The sequence below is a fragment of the Pelodiscus sinensis genome, chromosome 22, assembly GCF_049634645.1.
Source record: "Pelodiscus sinensis isolate JC-2024 chromosome 22, ASM4963464v1, whole genome shotgun sequence".
NCBI lineage: Eukaryota > Metazoa > Chordata > Testudines > Trionychidae > Pelodiscus > Pelodiscus sinensis.
Genome location: NC_134732.1, coordinates 21,603,765 through 21,622,215, shown reverse-complemented (window position 1 = coordinate 21,622,215; position 18,451 = coordinate 21,603,765). Strand labels below are relative to the sequence as shown.

Sequence of the window (18,451 nt, the reverse complement as noted above, 5' to 3'; positions counted from 1 at the left end):
AAGCTGCTCTGCGTCTCCCTGGTCTGCTGGGGGGAAGCAGCTAGTGCTGGGTTGCCTCAACCCGTTTGTAAGTAGGGATCCGATGTAAGTCGGATCCATGTAACCCGGGGACTGCCTGTATTACCAAAAATATAAAATAGTGCTGCTGGTTGCAAATAATCATAAGAAATAAAAAAAGATCTACCGAGTCTATTTGTAGAACAATATGCCCATCTTTTATCTCATAATTTGTTATCACCTGATCAACTCCACTTGCAAGCTAGAGGGAAAAAAGAGAAAGGTTTCTGTCAGATAATTTAAAATATTTTAAATGGTCATGCATAAAAGTTTTTTGTTTAATGGGTTTAGCATGGTTTTGAGGAGTAGAATGTTTTCTACAAGTGGCTCTTTAGTTATTTTAGTGTTGCCATGTGATCCTAGTCATGAACAATTACACACTTTAAGGGAAGTGTTCTTTCATCCTCAGGGATAAAAATATAAACTGGACAGATTGGAGAAATGGTCTGAGGTAAATAGGATGAAGTTTAATAAAGACAAATGAAAGTGCTCCACTTAGGAAGGAACAATCAGTTTCATACATATAGAACGGGAAGCGACTGTCTGGGAAGGAGTACGTCAGAAAGGGATCTAGGGGTCATAGTGGATCACAAGCTGAATATGAGTCAGCAGTGTGATGCTGTTGCAAAGAAAGCAAACATGATTCTGGGATGCATTAACAGGTGTGTTGTGAGCAAGACACGAGAAGTCATTCTTCCACTCTACTCTGCGCTGGTTAGGCCTCAGTTGGAGTATTGTGTCCAGTTCTGGGCACCGCATCTCAAGAAAGATGTGGAGAAATTGGAGAGGGTCCAGAGAAGAGCAACAAGAATGATTAAAGGTCTAGAGAACATGACCTATGAGGGAAGGCTGAAGGAAATAGGTTTGTTTAGTTTAGAAAAGAGAAGATTGAGGCGGGACATGATAGCAGTTTTCAGATCTCTAAAAGGGTGTCATAAGGAGGAGGGAGAAAACTTGTTCATCTTGGTCTCTGGGGATAGAACAAGAAGCAATGGGCTTAAACTGCAGCAAGGGAGGTTTAGGTTGGACATTAGGAAAAAGTTCCTAACTGTCAGGGTGGCCAAACACTGGAATAAATTAACCAGAGAGGTTGTGGAATCTCCGTCTCTGGAGATATTTAAGAGTAGGTTAGATAAATGTCTATCAGGGATGGTCTAGACAGTATTTGGTCCTGCCATGAGTGCAGGGGACTTGACTCGATGACCTCTCGAGGTCACTTCCAGTCCTAGTATTCTATGATTCTATGATAAAAACAATAATAATTAGTGATGTACCAAAACAAACTATGAATCTCAACATTTTGAACTTTGATGAAGTCTGAGTCGAGACCCAAACTTCGTATTTGTCACCCATTTCTCTAGGCATTGACTCTCATCGACTGAAGTGGATGGATGCTAGACTCAAGTACACTATTTCAATTAGTATGAGAAAAATGATTTGCAATAAGATAGAGACAATATTGAAAATCTGCGCTACTACCCAAAAATATATATACTATAAATACTATAGGTAAAGGTAAAATGTTCTTTAATATTTACAGTGGATAAATCTTCCGTATTAGCCTCCAGTCCGCTAACCAAAGTTATATCCATCACTGCATGGGAAGACCCTGATTGTGGTTCTCTTGCACTAGGTTTGTACCTAAAATGGACAAAAAATTAAATCTAGATAGAATCAAAACTCAGAGCTTACAGCATGGGCCTCAGAAAAGTCTCTAGACAAATTGTGATCACACTTATGCCAGTGTAAATTCATAATAACTTCACCTAACTTATTCCAGATTTACACCAATATAATCAGTAGAGATTATAAATTATTATTTACATAAGAGTAGTGAGCAGATGGTCATTCCAAACATAAAATTAAAGGTGTCCGTAGCCCCGAAAGCCTTTACATTCTTTGACCTGATCTTGCACGTGCTTATACCCAGGCACATAGAAAGAGGGAAACCGCGGTCACAGAATTAATAACAAAAGGTAGCAACTATTAGCAAGTGGAGAATGAATGTTTTAATCTTTTTTTCCTTCTAATTTTGTTTTTCAAAAGCGAGGGAAATTAATTTTAAGTGTGTGTGCTAAGTAAATTAAGGCTATGGTTTGGAACATTCAGAAAATGCACAAGTAACCTCTACACAGTAACCTTGGCACTTCTCCAATGGCTTAAGTACCAGCTGGAAATTTCACTCCTGTGCAAAGAATCCTGAGTAGTGCAGAGCTAAGAACCCAGGAAGTTTAGAATTTGAATTAAACTGAAAAGATACCTACACACATATAAAGTATTAAAATGCTCAGATATGACACTGAAAAATCAACTGTACTTACTTTGCACAGGCCTCTAAACGTGTAGGTTGGTCATCATCTTGTCTTCTTTCACCTTTTGTATGTTAAATAGAACAGGTAATTTACAGATCTTCAGCAGCAGCTGTCCAGTGCATAGCATACTTATATGAATTGGTTCTCATTAAATATTTTCATATCCAGGAGACAAATATGTTTCAGAATTTTTTTCAGACAATTTTAAAGCGAACCCATGTTGTAAGTGATTAAAGGCACAGCACTTGCAGAATTGAACCCCACAGACCCCATCCTTGATCCTTTGTCTGCACGATAACAGTTGTGGACTATTAAATTAACAGCTACAATGGTATAAAAATTGATTAGGTTGGAGGTAAAATTATGTGCCCAGGATAATATTGACAATTTTGTTAATCAAGATGCATTTTCCTGTACAGACCCGATTAATTTAAAAAATAAAAACCTGATTTAAAAATCACCACTAACTCTTTACCTTCATCTGTCAATACATTAATCTTCAACTCAAAGTTACATGACTCCTCAGAAGTACTGAATTTATAATACACCGTCCTCATCTATAAATGTACAAATAAAACAGACAATTAACAGAAAATATGCTCAGCAAACAATTCTCAAAATTGATACAAGGGTGTTCACATTTGGAGATGATCAGACAAAGGCAGACAGTCATATGCAGAATTAGACAACCGTGTCCGGGGGCTCATTTGAAACTTGGAAACTAGGTTTGGCAGGGTCACAAACCTGACCACACATAGATAAGCTTCGGTTGTTTCAGCATCCAGAGACGGCCCTATGAAATCAAAGCTCTATGCTGCAACCAAAGGAGACTTTCTGATGTTGAGTTAAAGACCTAACCTATGAAACAGGTGGCTTGTCTACTGCAGAAGGAACTTCCATCATATGACCAGTGCTTGAACAGCCGATCACAAAGGTAAAGGAAGTCAATCACTAATACACCTGAGGGCAGAGGGAGGATAAAAGGATACAGTCTTTACTGGTAGTGATTCTAGTCAACTGTAAAATGAAGAAAACTCTTGTGAAAGGAGAGCATTGTGATGGGAAAATACATTTCCTGAAGGCCATATAGTGATGGAATTATAGTTATAATGAGTTGAGTTGGCATAAAAGCAAGAGTAGCTAGCGATTTCAAATGGAGCTGCACCTTCTTAAATATGAGCTAAATACATCCCAAATAGCGTCTGCCACTTTGGTCCAGAAATGTAGTAACAGTAGTGGGAACGCAGAGGAAACCTTTCATGGGCCATATGGAAAAAAATTGTTTATTAAAAATTGTTTTCTTAAGCACTTACATTTACTGTTGCTAAGCCAGTGCTACTTCCAGTGCTTACATATATGTCATCATTCAAAGGTATCTAAAGATGTAAACATAAATACGATTTGACATTGAGTATAAACATTTAGAAAGTCATAGTTAACATACTACAATTAGCAGTCAAACAGGTAGAAGTCACATGGATCAGATGATCTTTTTTTATATTTCTGATTATAAGCTAAGGGCCAACTCCACTTTTTACACATGCAACTTTACAATATGTGTTGTCCTGCTGAATTCAGTGAGACTACTCATGTGCATAAGTGTTCCCAGGATGAGGTCTTGAATCAGAGCATCAAATAAATCTTAGCAAGTGAAGACAACAGTTAATCAAATGGTATTTTTCATAGACCCATTTTCTTTCTTTAAAATATGTCTAGACTTTATTTCTTTCTAAAAGGAAATTTTGTAAGTTATTAATAAGACTTGTTTTCACTTTTCTAAGGTAAATCTATTCACTCACTTTCAGAGGCCTTCCTAAGTAATTTTCTTCTGTCAGTTTATAGTGCTGAAGATCTCCATAATTCTTGTAAGACACTTTGACATCCATGTTCAGTGAAAGACGTTGAGTTAGAAGGGAATATTCTGTCAAAGCTTCAAGGGCATTAATTGTGTCCTGTCAAAAATCAGAAAAAATTACTGTTGGAATGGAAACAAAACTGTAATAAAATTGATTATTAAATATTTTACTCAGACACTTAGGGTATGTCTACACTGCCACCGTAGTTTGAGCTAGGGTGGCTAATGTAGGCATTCGAAGTTGCAAATGAAGCCCGGGATTTAAATATCCCGGGCTTCATTTGCATCTTGCCGGGTGCCGTCATTTTTAAATCCCCGTTAGTGCGGACTCCTTGCCCGCGGCTACACGCGGCACGGAGTAGGTAGTTCGAATTAGGCTCTCTAATTTGAACTACTGGTGCACCTCATTCCATGAGGAGTAACGGTAGTTCAAATTAGAGAGCCTAATTCGAACTACCTACTCCGTGCTGCGTGTAGCCGCAGGCACGGAGTCTGCACTAACGGGGATTTAAAAATGGCGACGCCCGGCAAGATGCAAATGAAGCCCGGGATATTTAAATCCCAGGCTTCATTTGCAACTTCGAATGCCTACATTAGCCACCCTAGCTCGAACTACGGTGGCAGTGTAAACATACCCTTATTTACTAAGACAGATAATGTGAACCAGCTCAGCAGTTTAATACAGGTTGAACCTCTCTAGTTCAGCATTCTCCAGTCTGGCAACATCTGTGCTCCAGAATGATTTTAGTTACCTGGCTGTCCACATATCATGTGTGCGGCCAAGTTTTCCATGGTCCCATTATGTTTGTTTACAGATAGGAGTCCTGGCTCTCACTGTTCTGGGCTGTTGTATAGATCTAATTCACTCCTAAGAGTGCACTAAGCAGTGGAAGTACTGGTAATGCTGCTAGATAATATTAACTTCCCATGGTTCCACAAATTCTCTGGTTTGGCACTGGTCAGGTCCCTAGGATGCCGGACTAGAAAGGTTCAACCTTTAGTGCTTTATTATCCTCCTAATAAAATGATATGATATTTAGCAGTACATTTGTGGACATGTTTATGTAATGTATTGTTTTCTTAAAAATTTGTAAATAAGAGCAGCTGGAAACAGATTAAATAAATAAATAAATACAACTATTGTTGTGCAAAAACTACTGTATTATCAGTTTTTACTTCATAGTTTTTTTTTTATTTGCAAAAACAGAACATTTGCAAGCATTAGCAAATTTGGTCAAAGGAGACATTTTGTCAGCAAGCCTATGGGAAAACACTGAAACGCCACTATTTAAAACCCCCCCACATATGAGCAAGTTAATTTGCTATATTTAATACAAAGAGTTCTCCACCTATAACTACTGCTTTTCATTTTTATGAAAATCGGTGATAAATTGTGTCACAAAATAGATTGTTTTTGTAGAAATGAGTTTTTTCCTGGTAGTTTTTTTTCATCTGTCTGTATCTAAAGTCAATGGAGCAAGCCTACAGATACACGAGTCACTCCCGCTAAACTGCATGGCAGCACAGCTTCATAGGTGATTAATCTGTCCTGCCCAGTCAGAGGCTTGGGGTTCCATGCAAGGAGCTGACTGGGCAGGGTTAATTAATCACTTGTGAAACTGTGCTGCCCTGCAGTTTAGAGGGAACACAGCTCGTGTACTACTTGTGCTGCTAAGGAAGTAATATTCCTGTAGCTGAAGGTCATGTTATTAAATTCCTTTGATTCTCACCCAACATACAAGACACACAAATAACCAGTTTGGCCCATGTATTATGCTGCTAATGCTTCTCTGAGTTCATCATCTGAAGAATGACAGAGAAACTTTAAAAACACACCTGAGTGGAATAAAATCCACCACCATATCTTTGCTCTTCAGACAGCCATCTGACAACTGGATTAGCATAGGCTTTGTCCCCACCCAGCACAGTGGTCAGCAAGGCATAAGCAGTGGTTTCAACAATCTGTGCAGTGCCAGAATTAGGAACATATTTATCTAGTTTAGTGGAAGTATCCTTCCAAAAACGATAAACAGGAGGGTCACCTAGGAGAGTAATAAAATATTAGCAGGGATTAAAGTAGATTGCAACAGGAGGGAGAACTCTCACCACACAAATCAAGCTGAGGAGCGGGAATACTGCTTACCCTTCAGGGAGAAAAGGAGCTCTCTCTCTGCTTTTATAGTTGTGTTCCCCTTATGCCCAAAAGTTATTTTAACCTCTGAATATAACCTGACTTGTGCAAAACACAATGTTACTATTTAATAGGAAAAGTAGCGGCTTTTCCTTTGTTACTCCCTTCATTGTGAAACAGACAGTGGTAGATTTATGTTTTGTTGATCTTGGGAGAGAGGTTTGATGTATTAATTTAAGGGTGTTTACAAACCAGTAAAAGGTGATTTTTAACCATACTACCATTCATTTTCATGTTTTATACTTATAAGCTATACACATTAATAGAGACTAAATATTAAAAGAAATGTTAAGATCAGCAACGTATAGTGGAATGGAATTGTGCATTCTGAATGCTAGTGAGAACTACAGGGCAAGAAAATTGTTCCTCTAACTCCTCTCTGCATCCCATTATTTTGTTACAGCAGCCCTAATATCATGTAAATAGAAATCTCTATAACAGTCATCTATGTGCTTTTACGCTATTCAGTAAAACCCCCACACTGAATTTCTTGAAAGGAGATAGAAACTATGGTTATATTAATTTTTAAAGAAACAAAATACGTACTACAACTTATTGAACATTTCAATTTCATCTGAAAGAATCTTTATGGTCAAGTTCATCTGTGCAGCAAACTTTGCTCACTTACCTACAGACCATCAACTGCATTAACCGGTTCTTTAAGATGAAGAGAGTTTACTGAGTTATACCTTTTACAAGAGCTTCCTTCTTCAGTGTAGAGAAGGCTAAGCGTGTAGAAGGATGGTTTGCATCTATGAGAGCTAACGCATAAGTAGCTATTGCCAAGGTAAATGTGCTCTGGGCAGCTTCCACATTTTTCTGCAAATAATCTGCTGCTGCATTTTTAGCTTCTTGGATTTTCTGAAAAAGTGAATAGGAGGTTATATGCACTGGAAGGATACACAACTAAAACATTAGGTATTTATACAGTACCTTCTACAACCAAATCCCCAGGTAAATTATAAGGGTTGTTGTTCTGCTTATTTTGGAAGCTGTATCATCATGTGGCTCACTAAAGGCTATACCACTCCATATATATAAACACTTGACACTGCAAGTAACTCTCATGATAAAAGAAAAGAACTTTGGGTTGTGGATGGGTTGGTTTGAGAATCAGAGATGCTCAAGATCAATCTTGATTTGCCTCTAGGTCAAGGCGGGGGAAGGATGAAGGAGAAGTGGAGAATCTAAGGACAAAAGAACCCAGAAGCTGGGAACATGATTGCCTGGGGGCATTGTTAGAGAAATGAAAGTTACATACCTGTGTTGGGCACAAGTGAATCGCCTTTGCAAGTCCAATAACAGAAAAAGCTGTGATATACAAAGTTTTTTCTTTGGCTTCTTTAGGCAAAGTGCCCTAAAAAATCCCAATATGATAATAAAGATCGTTAGAAACAATTCATTCAATTGATGAAAAGAATATCTTACAGTTTAGGTGAGGAACTGAAGACAAATTTCTGTAAGTAGTATCAGCCTAATAGCAAATTTATGTTTATACTGAAAAGAAGTCTTCCTTTGTAAAAAGTTTAATATATTTGAAAATACAAACAGACTAGACAAAAATACATACAGAAGTACTGACAAGCCAATACTTTTTTCATAACTTTTATATCATGATTAGAAAAAGGCAAAATACAGGTTGCTTTCACAACATCTAAGAAGTGACATGCAGGTATCTGTAGCTGAAAAATATAATGTTTCTAAGGATATGCTACAGTAAAAGTGATTTCAGAAGTAGAGAATGACTGCACCAAAATTCAAGTGGAGCAGATGTTGTCTGAGCTTGCCAAAGGAGGTAGAGTTGCCAGGTATCCGGTACTGACTCGGAGAGTCCAGTATTTTTGCCTCTTGTCCGATAAAAAAATCAGAAAATACCTAAAATGTCCAATATTTTCTGATTTTTTTCCCTGCCATGAAACAAAAATACCCGACACCTGGCAACCCTTGGACACACTCAGCAACCAGGCCCAGCCCCTGGTCCCCCCAGATGCCCGCCCATCCCCACTTACCTGGTTTGTGACTGGAAAGAAAAACAAAATGGCCACCGGCAAAAAAAAGCCTCTTCTTTAAGGGACGATGCTGATTTTTTAACTTAAAATAACTGCTGTCAGGGTCCTTTTTTTTCCTCAACAACTTTGGTATTCCCCCCCCCCCTTTTTTTTCCCCTCAAAAGAATTTTTTTCCTGGTGTTTTTTTGGGGGGGGAGGAAGTGGGGGCGGTATTTTTGGTTAAACCATCTGGCAACCCTATAAGGAGGATGGCTCTGCTTTTTGGCTGGATGGGAGGAGAAATGAGGTCAGAGAGTGCTGCAAAAAGGTGAATAATGGTCAGCTTTGCAGCGCTGAATCAACCCCAGGAATGAGAGGTCCAAAGGGCATAAAATTGCAAGACAATACCCAACCTCCCTTCCCTAGTAGAGATGACCATCAGGTTGGGTTAGGACCTGCAATGGGCATTATGCAATTGCTCCTTTTTAAGGAGGACTGGGAAGGAATTTTTCATACAATACCAGATGTGTTTGATGGAATGAGATTTTTTTACCTTCCCCATAATGGATGTCAGGGAGGTCTATTCTGGTAAGAAAAAAAAGGTAGACTATATGTCACAACTTATTTTGTAAATGGTCTGGTAAAGGACTTAAAAGAAGGTACTAGATAAAGAAACAGGGAAGAGAGATTGGGGACAGCCAGCATGGATTTGTAAAGAACAAATCATGTCAAGCCAAATCATGTCAAACCAATCTGATAGCTTTCTTTGATAGGATAACGAGTCTTGTGGATAAGGGAGAAGCGGTGGATGTGGTATATCTAGACTTTAGTAAGGTGTCTGATACGGTCTCGCATGATATTCTTATCAACAAACTAGACAAATACAACTTAGATGGGGCTACTATAAGGTGGGTGCATAACTGGCTGGATAACCATACTCGGAGAGTAGTTATTAATGGTTCACAATCCTGCTGGAAAGGTATATCAAGTGGGGTTCCGCAGGGGTCTGTTTTGGGACAGGCTCTGTTCAAATCTTCATCAACGATTTAGATATTGGCATAGAAAGTACACTTATTAAGTTTGCAGATGATACCAAGCTGGGAGGGGTTGTGACTGCTCTGGAGGATAGGGTCACAATTCAAAATGATCTGGACAAATTGGAGAAATGGTCTGAGGTAAACAGAATGAAGTTTAATAAAGACAAATGCAAAGTGCTCCATTTAGGAAGGATCAATCAGTTTCACACATACAGAATGGGAAGCAACTGCCTAGGAAGGAGTATGGCAGAAAGGGATCTAGGGGTTATAGTGGATCACAAGCTGAATCTTAGTCAGCAGTGTGATGCTGTTGCAAAAAAAAGTAAACATGATTCTGGGATGCATTAACAGGTGTGTTGTGAGCAAGACATGAGAAGTCATTCTCCCGTTCTACTCTGCACTGGTTAGGCCTCAGTTGGAGTATTGTGTCCAGTTCTGAGCACCGCATTTCAAGAAGGATGTGGAGAAATTGGAGAGGGTCCAGAGAAGAGCAACAGGCATGCTTAAAGGTCTAGAAAACATGACCTATGAAGGAAGACTGAAAGAATTGGGTTTGTTTAGTTTAGAAGAGAGAAGGTTGAGGGGGGACATGATAGCAGTTTTCAGGTATTTAAAAGGGTGTCATAAGGAGGAGGGAGAAAACTTGTTCATCTTGGCCTCTGAGGATAGAACAAGAAGCAATGGGCTTAAACTGCAGCAAGGGAGGTTTAGGTTGGACATTAGGAAAAAGTGGGGCTGGTGGAAGTTCCAGGTAGTGATTTGAATAAACATGGATTTGCCTGCACTGTACAGTTTATCTGCCAAATAGTCATGGAGAGCTATATAATAAAGTTGCAGCCCAATTAAAATCCATACCAAGTGTCTGTATCCTTCTTTCAGTATACCCAAACAAGTGTGAACATGTATTAGAACTGAATGAGTTATAGCAAAAATATCTGTGAACCTCTAATTCAGCATAGCATTACATACTTTGTGTATAATCTGTGGCAAATAACAGAGTACCTTCTGGCACCTTCATTAATAAATGCACAAATAAAACATATGTTCATTCATCATACCTGCAGTTTTACTGCCTGATAACTAGAAAGTTCTTTGAATGACCCATCTTGTACTTGACATTTTTCAATCAGCCACATCAGTGAATTACAAACAGAAATTTGATCCAGAGTAATGTACCGACTAACTTGTCCAAATATCCTTAAGGTAAAAGCTGTCAACCTGTGAATAAAATTGAGAAAAATATAGAAGTTTTGTTCAATGTGCGTGGTGATTTTTTGGGGTGCTGTTTTAAATGCCAAGATAGATAGAGAGTGCCAATAGCCTATTTAGGAACGAACATGCATTACTCAAGATTTAGGTTTACTGAATGTTGTCATGGGTCAATTAAATCTTGTTGCAAACTTTTCAGAATGGCTGGACAACTGTATGACTGTGACAAAGCACTGATATTCACACCATGGTCACTGATGTGGCTACAGCATGAAAAAGATGGCAGGATCAGTTATGAGCAATTAAACACTTTCTGTTGGGGGGTTATGAGCACCTGCAATCACCGGGCTAACGATGGGAGGATGGAAGTAGAAGAATCAGGAAGCAAGGGGGAACTCAGAAGGAACTCTTGGGGGTGACTGCTCTGCACTTTAAATGAGGGCAGAGGAAGGGGATTGTTGGGGAAAGGCATCTACCTCTTTAAGAAACAGAGAAATGAAGAGCATTTTTTACAGCAGCCACAGAGCAGGTCAGTGGGGATACTCACCCAATCTCTTCTAGAGGATGGATTTATACAGGAGCCAGACAGGGAAAATCCTCTTTTACTTGAACTGGTTGGAAAAGCACCCACCCTCCCCCCCCAAGAAGTAGCGAAATACCAGGTTTGGTCAGGATCTGCCGTAGGCACTGCACTAGCTGTTCCTTTTTTGGGGAGCTGGAAAGGAATTTTTCCCACACTGACATATTGGCCAAGACAGAGTGACGGGTTTTTCATCTTCCCCACAGTGGGTTCAAGGAGGATTTAGCAAAGGCAAACATGGAATTCCACAGATTGTAACACCACAACTCATTATATAAATGTGGAATGGATGTCTAATGCAGGTTCTCATAGAGCTACTGTGATCAGATAAAGGGACTGATAAGGAATTTAAAGGAAGTACTTTTTCAAGGAATGGACACAGGAGTGTTCAGAGTTCCTATGACTGGAATGGCAGGATGCCCCCTCCTTTATAGCCCATTTTAACCCTTATTTGAGGGGGAAGACCTCATAAGGTGGGTTAATTTATGACCAAGATGGGAAGAAGGGGGGAACTGATGGAGGCCCCCAGGCATATATTGAAATGATCATGGAAGTACCCGTATGCTTTTATCTGCCAGATACATTCAGAAAATTTGTAATAAAGTTGTAACCTAAACTTGTGCACTGTCTCCTCTCCTTTTTCCAGTATAGCTGGACAATGAGACTAGACTGAGATGTGAAGGCTGCAGGAAAACCTCCTGTTGCTATTAAGATTTCAGTACACTGTTATACTTTGCAAGGAAGGATTAAATACACATGCGGTGAAAAGGTAACAACCTGCTACGTGTGTCTGTGACTGTGAGGCCACATGAGCTGACCAGGCAGAGAGGTACATTAGGTAGCCACAGAGGCGTCCTGTGACAGTGATTAACAGTATTTTTAAATTAGCATCCTAAAATAAGGTTAATCAAATCTCATGCTGCAATGTGCTAGCTGATCTCTAGAACACAGGAAAGTAATTTTTCCTTAAATACAGCAATGTACAATAGTACTGCGGGAGATTTTCCATCCTTCCCTGAACCAACAGGAAATAGACATTGTGAGAGGCAAGATACCAAATTAAATGGACCGGCTGTTTAATTTGGAATGGCAAATTCTGTTTTATACCACAAAACCCCATTTGACAGCTTCTTCCTTTAAATACTTACACATAAATGTTGCCCATGATCCATAAGTGGAACTAACAATGGCATTGATGGAGTACTATGCACAGACTAATCACAATAAAAAATATGGCCCTTAAACATTAGTTACTGTGGAAACACAGGACTGAATCAAACCTTTCAAATCCAATGTAATAAAACGATCATTTTAACTCACCACGTGCTGGGTGACCCGTCTTTCCACATGCTGTAAGAGAAGTCTCCGTTTCTGAATGACAGGATGCTTACAATACCTAAGATATACATAAAGTAGATTTTGTATTTCTGAAGCACTATTTCTATTCAAATTGTGTTTCTTTGCTTCAAAGAAAAATTAACCTCAGTTTGATAACTGGCTTTTAATTGCTTTGTTTCTTAAAAAAAGCAGCAAATGGTTAACTTTCAGCTCAAAGAGACAATATTAAATTACCCTGATTGTGCATAACAGCTAAAACTTTACTGCTTCCAAATAAAATAATTAGGGATGTAAAATTTCAATTATTTGGCTAATCGAATAGTTGATGCAATTTGCATCAACTATTCGATTAGTCAATAAGGGCACTTCCACCTTTGAAGTGTAGCAACAACCCCAGGGCTCTTGCTACACTTCAAAGGCAAAAGCGCTACAGGGAGCATGGGGCCAGCGAGGGATTTGTCAGTTCCCTGCTGGCCCCGTGCTCCCCATGGCATTTCAAAGCACCACAGGGAGCCCAGGGTCAGCAGAGTCCCCAGCTGACCCCAAGCTCCATGCGGCGCTGCTGCTTTGAAATGCCGCAGGGATCTCGGTGTCAGGCTCCACGCAGTGTTTCAAAGCAGCAGTGCTGCATGGAGCCTGGGATCAGCGGGGGAGTCCCCAGCTGACCCTGGGCTCAAGGTGGTGCTGCCGCTTTGAAATTGTGCGTGCAGCTGGCCCCAGCTGCATGCGGCATTTCAAAATGGCAGTGCCACATGAAGCCCAGTTTCTGGCCCCAAGCTCCACACGGCGCTACCGCTTTGAAGCACCCCATCCTCTCCGGTCACCCCCCCCCTTTGCTGCCTCCTTCTGATAGAGGCAGCAAGTGGGGGGAAGCAACTAGTTGACTAGCCTGTTGACTATCGGTTAAGCATCTGCTTATCGGATAGTCAACTAGTCATTTACATCCTTAAAAAATATATATTTTATAGTGTTTGCAGCAGACTGTCTGTTCTTCAAGTAATTTTGTAGTTTGTTCACTGCAGAAACATTATATGAAACATAGCTAACCCCACAGTTTTTGTTAAAAGTATTTTTTTTACAAAAACTTCTAACCAAAAGTTTTTGTTACATTTTCATAAAATATGAAGCATTAATTTTATCCAACAGTATGCACAAGTCCTTAGAATGTTGAAATTAGACCAGAAATTGGAGACCACATTTTTCTACCTTCTTTCATCTTTCTCCTCATGTTAACTCTTGATGTTATGGTTTCAGGGCCAAGTAAATCCCAGTTATCTGATTTTTCCAGGTAGTGGAAGATATAAAATACTGGAACAATACTCATGAGCTCAGCCTCTGCACTACCTTTGGGCAAATTAGCGAGAAAATCAACACCTTCACGTTTGAGAACAGCAGACATTACTTCACCCAGAAGCTGTCCTGTGAAGAAAAACAACATGGTTAATTGCTACTTCAGACATACAGATATAACTCTAATTGGGAGCTGAGCAAGTATATCTGAGGGTAGAATTTGGCTCATATTATTTAGAGATACTGTAATATATTCTACTAGCAGAAATACTCGGCGTCGCTCAGGGAAAATATAGTAAAAGGTGTGATAAATGAACTACAGGCTCTCTCCGACTTATGAACCGGTTACAGACCAAGCAATTGGTCATAACTCGGTTTGTTCATAAGCCGGACCCCACTGAGTTACACACGACCGGGCTGTTCGTAAGCGCGGATCGCGTTCGTAACTCTGGGTCCGCTGTTTACGACAGTTTCGGTCGTAACTGCAAACGGTCGTAAGTCAACCGTTCGCAACTCAGGGACCGGCTGTACATCAATGACATTAACATAGCATATTTTATTGGAAATACTTGTATCTTATATATTACTTAAAGAAATTATCATAGCTAGTGATGTGCTTAACAAATGACAAATCCCATAGGGTCTCTTTTTCTCAGTCCCCACAAATCGGGAAGGCCCATCTTCCCTTAAAGACTCTATGCAAACCAATGCCTGCAGCCTCCTTGCCAGAAGCCCAGAGAAATGGAGGGGATGTCTGCTCCCCAAGTAGCCACTCCCCGAGTGCCTTCAGGGCACGCTCCATGAGGCAACCTGAATGGACTTCCTAGCGGAAGCTGGACCGGTTGCATTGATCAGACAAAGCGAAAGACCTTCAGACCAGGTGCAATTAGTGATATCTAGATGATCAGAACATGCAGCACCTGAACGTACCTGTTATAATGAGAATAGGCTGTTCTGAGTGTACCGTGTCCTCCTCAGGCTACATGGTGCTCAAAACCTTGTCCTCCTACCTACCTCCTCTTTGTACTGTGAGCTGAATCCTGCAAAGTGCATAATGCCCGTGGCACTTGCTGATAATGCACACAGCCCTGCCAGGAGAATGCACACAGCCCAAAGAAAGGTGAGTGGTGGGATGGCTCATTTGGGCGTGGGGGGATAAGCAACTTTAATTTCCAGAAGGGCTTCAGTCAGAGTCTGGCTGTGTGAAGATGCTGAGAGGCTGTGATAGCTGGAGGCTTCTCCCAGCCACAATTAGCAAAGCTAGACCCCAGCAAGCATACGCACATTTGGGTCTGTCCTGGAGATCTGCTGGTGCCCTAGTATTGGGGAGGCTGCTGATTCTCTGCCCCACTGCAGCCTGTCCCCCATGGGCTTTCCCTTGATGGTACTGCAGGTGCCCACATGCTTTATCCTCTAGGATCTCGTAGTTGCAGTTTATGTGACACGCTTAACAGTAGAGTCCAGCAAATGCCTATGATCAGGCCCTACTAAAGCTAATTATCAGTGGGCCCAATTGGGGCTCTGGGGGAACCAATTTCGAGATATAATCAATCCAGTGATTTGTTAGGAAATCAGGAGTATCCCTGCAAAATGTTGTGTTTCTAGCTCTTACCGTTTCGGAGACCTTTTGGAATGATCAGTGGGCCCAATTGGGGCTCTGGGGGAACGAATTTTGAGATCTAGCCAATCCAGTTATTTAAGTTAGGAAATCAATAGTATCTGTGCAAAATTTGGTGTTTTTCACTCTTACCATTTTGTAGATCTTTCGGAATTATCAGTGGGCCCAATTGGGGCTCTGGGGAAATCGGGGGAACTGATTTTGAGATATAACCAATCCAGTTATTTAAGTTAGGAAATCAGTAGTATCCATGCAAAATGTGGTGTTTCTAGCTCTTACTGTTTTGGAGATCTTTTGGAACAAACAAACAAACAAACAAACAAACAAACAAACAAACAAACAAACCTTCAGAAATATTTATAAGATTAAAATCTCACAAAAAGACAGGACTTTAAGACAATATAATTTCTAAAGAAAAAGCTGGTCTAAACAGCCTTTTCTCAAAAGAAAGGGAGAAAACCTGAACCTATCGTCCAGTGAGCAGAGCAGAAAAAAGAAAATTAAGAAAGAGAGCAAGCATGTATATAGAAACTAAATATAAAATACTGCATACATTTCATTCCAATTTACCTTTTATACTTATTGTCCTGTCAATTTTCATTTTGGGTACCAGATCTAATGGTGTCCTGTGTCGAAATTCTTGTCGTCGTCTGATTATACCTGCCATTGGAAATATATATATAAATAATACATATTTATAACATTTCCTACATAATTGCAGAATTTAGACTCAGTAGCACTGTTGGGTAAAATTTCAGGTCACAGCTATTTGCCAATTTAGCAAACACTCACAAAAAATCATGAAAGCTGGAGTTGAGTCCAAAAATCCAGATGCAAACAACTCTACCCTTTGGAAAAATTCAGATCCAGACCTTAATTCCATAATCAATTAAACAAATACTTGGACCTTTAGAAAAGTTCTAGTCTTGATCAAAATTCTGAAGGACAGATTTCTCTCTGATTAAGCTGGATTGATTTCTGTTCCAGGGAAAGCATCACTTGTTAATTGGTTTTCCTGCACAACTAAATTCAGAGAATTTTCAAAGTCTGCATGCCATATGAGATCTGAGTAAATGTTCCTCTAATCATTCCAATTAACCAAAAACTTTTTTTTTTTTAAAAGCTAGCTTTGAAAAAGAGTCCACGGCAACATGCTAGGGCCTGAAATTTCCCGGTAGAGCAATGGTTCTCCAACTGTCGGTTGGAACCCTCTTTGAATGAGGTCACCAAGGCTGGCTTACACTTGCTGGGGACCAGGGCTGAAGCACAAGCCCCAATGCCCAGGGCCAAAGCCAAAGCATGAGGACTTCAACCCTGGGTGGCAGAGCACAGGTTGCAGGCCCCTGCCTAGGGCTGAAATCCTCGAGTTTCATCTTTGGCCCTATTCATGCAGGGTATGGGCTTGGACAGGCTCAGGCTTTTGTCCCACCTCCTGAGGTCATGACATAATTCTTATTGTCAAATGGGGGTGGCGGTGCAATAAAATTTGAGACCCCAGCTGGAGAGATACGTGAACATTGTGCCATGAAGAATTGATTTTGATGTTTGGGACTGCAGAGTAAAAGAACAGATAATGAGATACAAAATCACTTTCCATACCATAAACACCTTGTGGATCCAGAGTAAAGCCTGCATGAAGTTCTCTTTTAATACCTTCTGGCTGCAATCAAGATGAGGCCAAAACTAAACAGTACATCAATATACTCTGTTTAATTTAACACACTAATTTAAAATATCATATAATCAGACCCACATAATTTTGTCTAACTCTCAGTTTAAAGGTTTGCTGCTGCTGCCAGCCATTTGTTTTCAAAACAAAATCTTCAACCAAAATTAGCAACAGATATAAATAAAGCCAATGGGAATGACAAAGCTATATATTACAATAAATGTATTTAAGTATTTGAAGACCTGATGCAAACAGCATCAATACTTTATACTCTGCTTATTTTAAGTTACAAACTACAAATCATACTTACACCTTCCATTTGCCTGCTAATTGTCTAACACAGTGTTTCTTAAACTTTTTAAGACCGAGGAACACCAAACAATAATTTTTTTTATGAGGAACACAAAGGATTTTTTGTTGAGGAGAAAAAAAAAAAAAAAGGTCGGGGGGAGGAAAGTTATTGAGGGGGAAAAAAGGTCGCCTGCCTCTTTAATGGTGGCCATTTTGAACTCTGTTGTTCGCCACAGCACACCTCTGACTGCCTCGCGGGTGTGCCACAGAACATAGTTTAAGAAACACTGGTCTAACATTATAATCCACACATTTTAAAAAGTAAACATGTAAAGGCCCAATCCTGAAGTTGCATCACAGCATAACTCTAGATTAAGTCAATTAGAGTTTTGTATGTGAAAGGACTGTAGGATCAGGCAAATGTTTTATGTATTTTATATACATCAAAATGGAGATTGTTTAACAACTGCTGCTACTGGTAGATCTTTTAAACAGAACAACAAAACTATTTGTAGGTGTATTATTTATTATTTTACAGAACCCATAAGTCAATGCAGTCACATTCTTAGTCTGATTTCATATGTTTATAAAATACCATGCATTTATTATGACTGAATCTATTAAAAAAGAGCAAGAGTTCTAAGGAGTTTGGTCTTACCACAACACGCAATGTTTTCACTAAAACTTCATTGTGTTGTTCAGCCACCAGTGTAAAGTTGATTGTATGAAGGCCTATTTCCAGAGGGAGGATTCTGAATGCAACTGATGCAACAGAATAGCCATCTAGGTTCTGAGATTTACAACTCTGCAACCTTCTTCTCTCACCACTTGAAGAACCTTCAAACAAACAGATCCCATCTCCAACTGTTGCTTTAACACAGAACTGAAACATCAGAAAAGATTTTTAAAGATTAAAATAAATGTTATACTAAGTGTTCGATTACACTAGTGTTTCTCAAAGTGATCCGTGAAACCACTTTGAGAAAGCTGCTAACTAGCTGTGCCGGTGTGTTTAT

General features: G+C 39.8%; 1 protein-coding gene across 2 annotated transcripts in view; it reads right to left on the bottom strand.

Annotated features, from left to right (window-relative positions):
• C5 (complement C5) overlaps nucleotides 1-18,451 on the bottom strand; it is a 66,226-nt gene that overhangs the window by 6,143 nt on the left and 41,632 nt on the right. For both annotated transcript variants that reach the window (XM_025183489.2, XM_006120776.4), the window contains exons 21-35: nucleotides 18,094-18,318; nucleotides 17,075-17,135; nucleotides 16,046-16,135; nucleotides 13,774-13,986; nucleotides 12,550-12,625; nucleotides 10,499-10,658; nucleotides 7,677-7,772; nucleotides 7,105-7,276; nucleotides 6,061-6,266; nucleotides 4,169-4,321; nucleotides 3,683-3,745; nucleotides 2,845-2,926; nucleotides 2,379-2,430; nucleotides 1,596-1,698; nucleotides 185-259 (exon numbers count right to left, since the gene is read on the bottom strand). In XM_025183489.2, coding sequence (XP_025039274.2) covers nucleotides 185-259; nucleotides 1,596-1,698; nucleotides 2,379-2,430; nucleotides 2,845-2,926; nucleotides 3,683-3,745; nucleotides 4,169-4,321; nucleotides 6,061-6,266; nucleotides 7,105-7,276; nucleotides 7,677-7,772; nucleotides 10,499-10,658; nucleotides 12,550-12,625; nucleotides 13,774-13,986; nucleotides 16,046-16,135; nucleotides 17,075-17,135; nucleotides 18,094-18,318 — 1,827 coding nt within the window. The remainder of the gene's footprint in view (nucleotides 1-184; nucleotides 260-1,595; nucleotides 1,699-2,378; nucleotides 2,431-2,844; nucleotides 2,927-3,682; nucleotides 3,746-4,168; nucleotides 4,322-6,060; nucleotides 6,267-7,104; nucleotides 7,277-7,676; nucleotides 7,773-10,498; nucleotides 10,659-12,549; nucleotides 12,626-13,773; nucleotides 13,987-16,045; nucleotides 16,136-17,074; nucleotides 17,136-18,093; nucleotides 18,319-18,451) is intronic.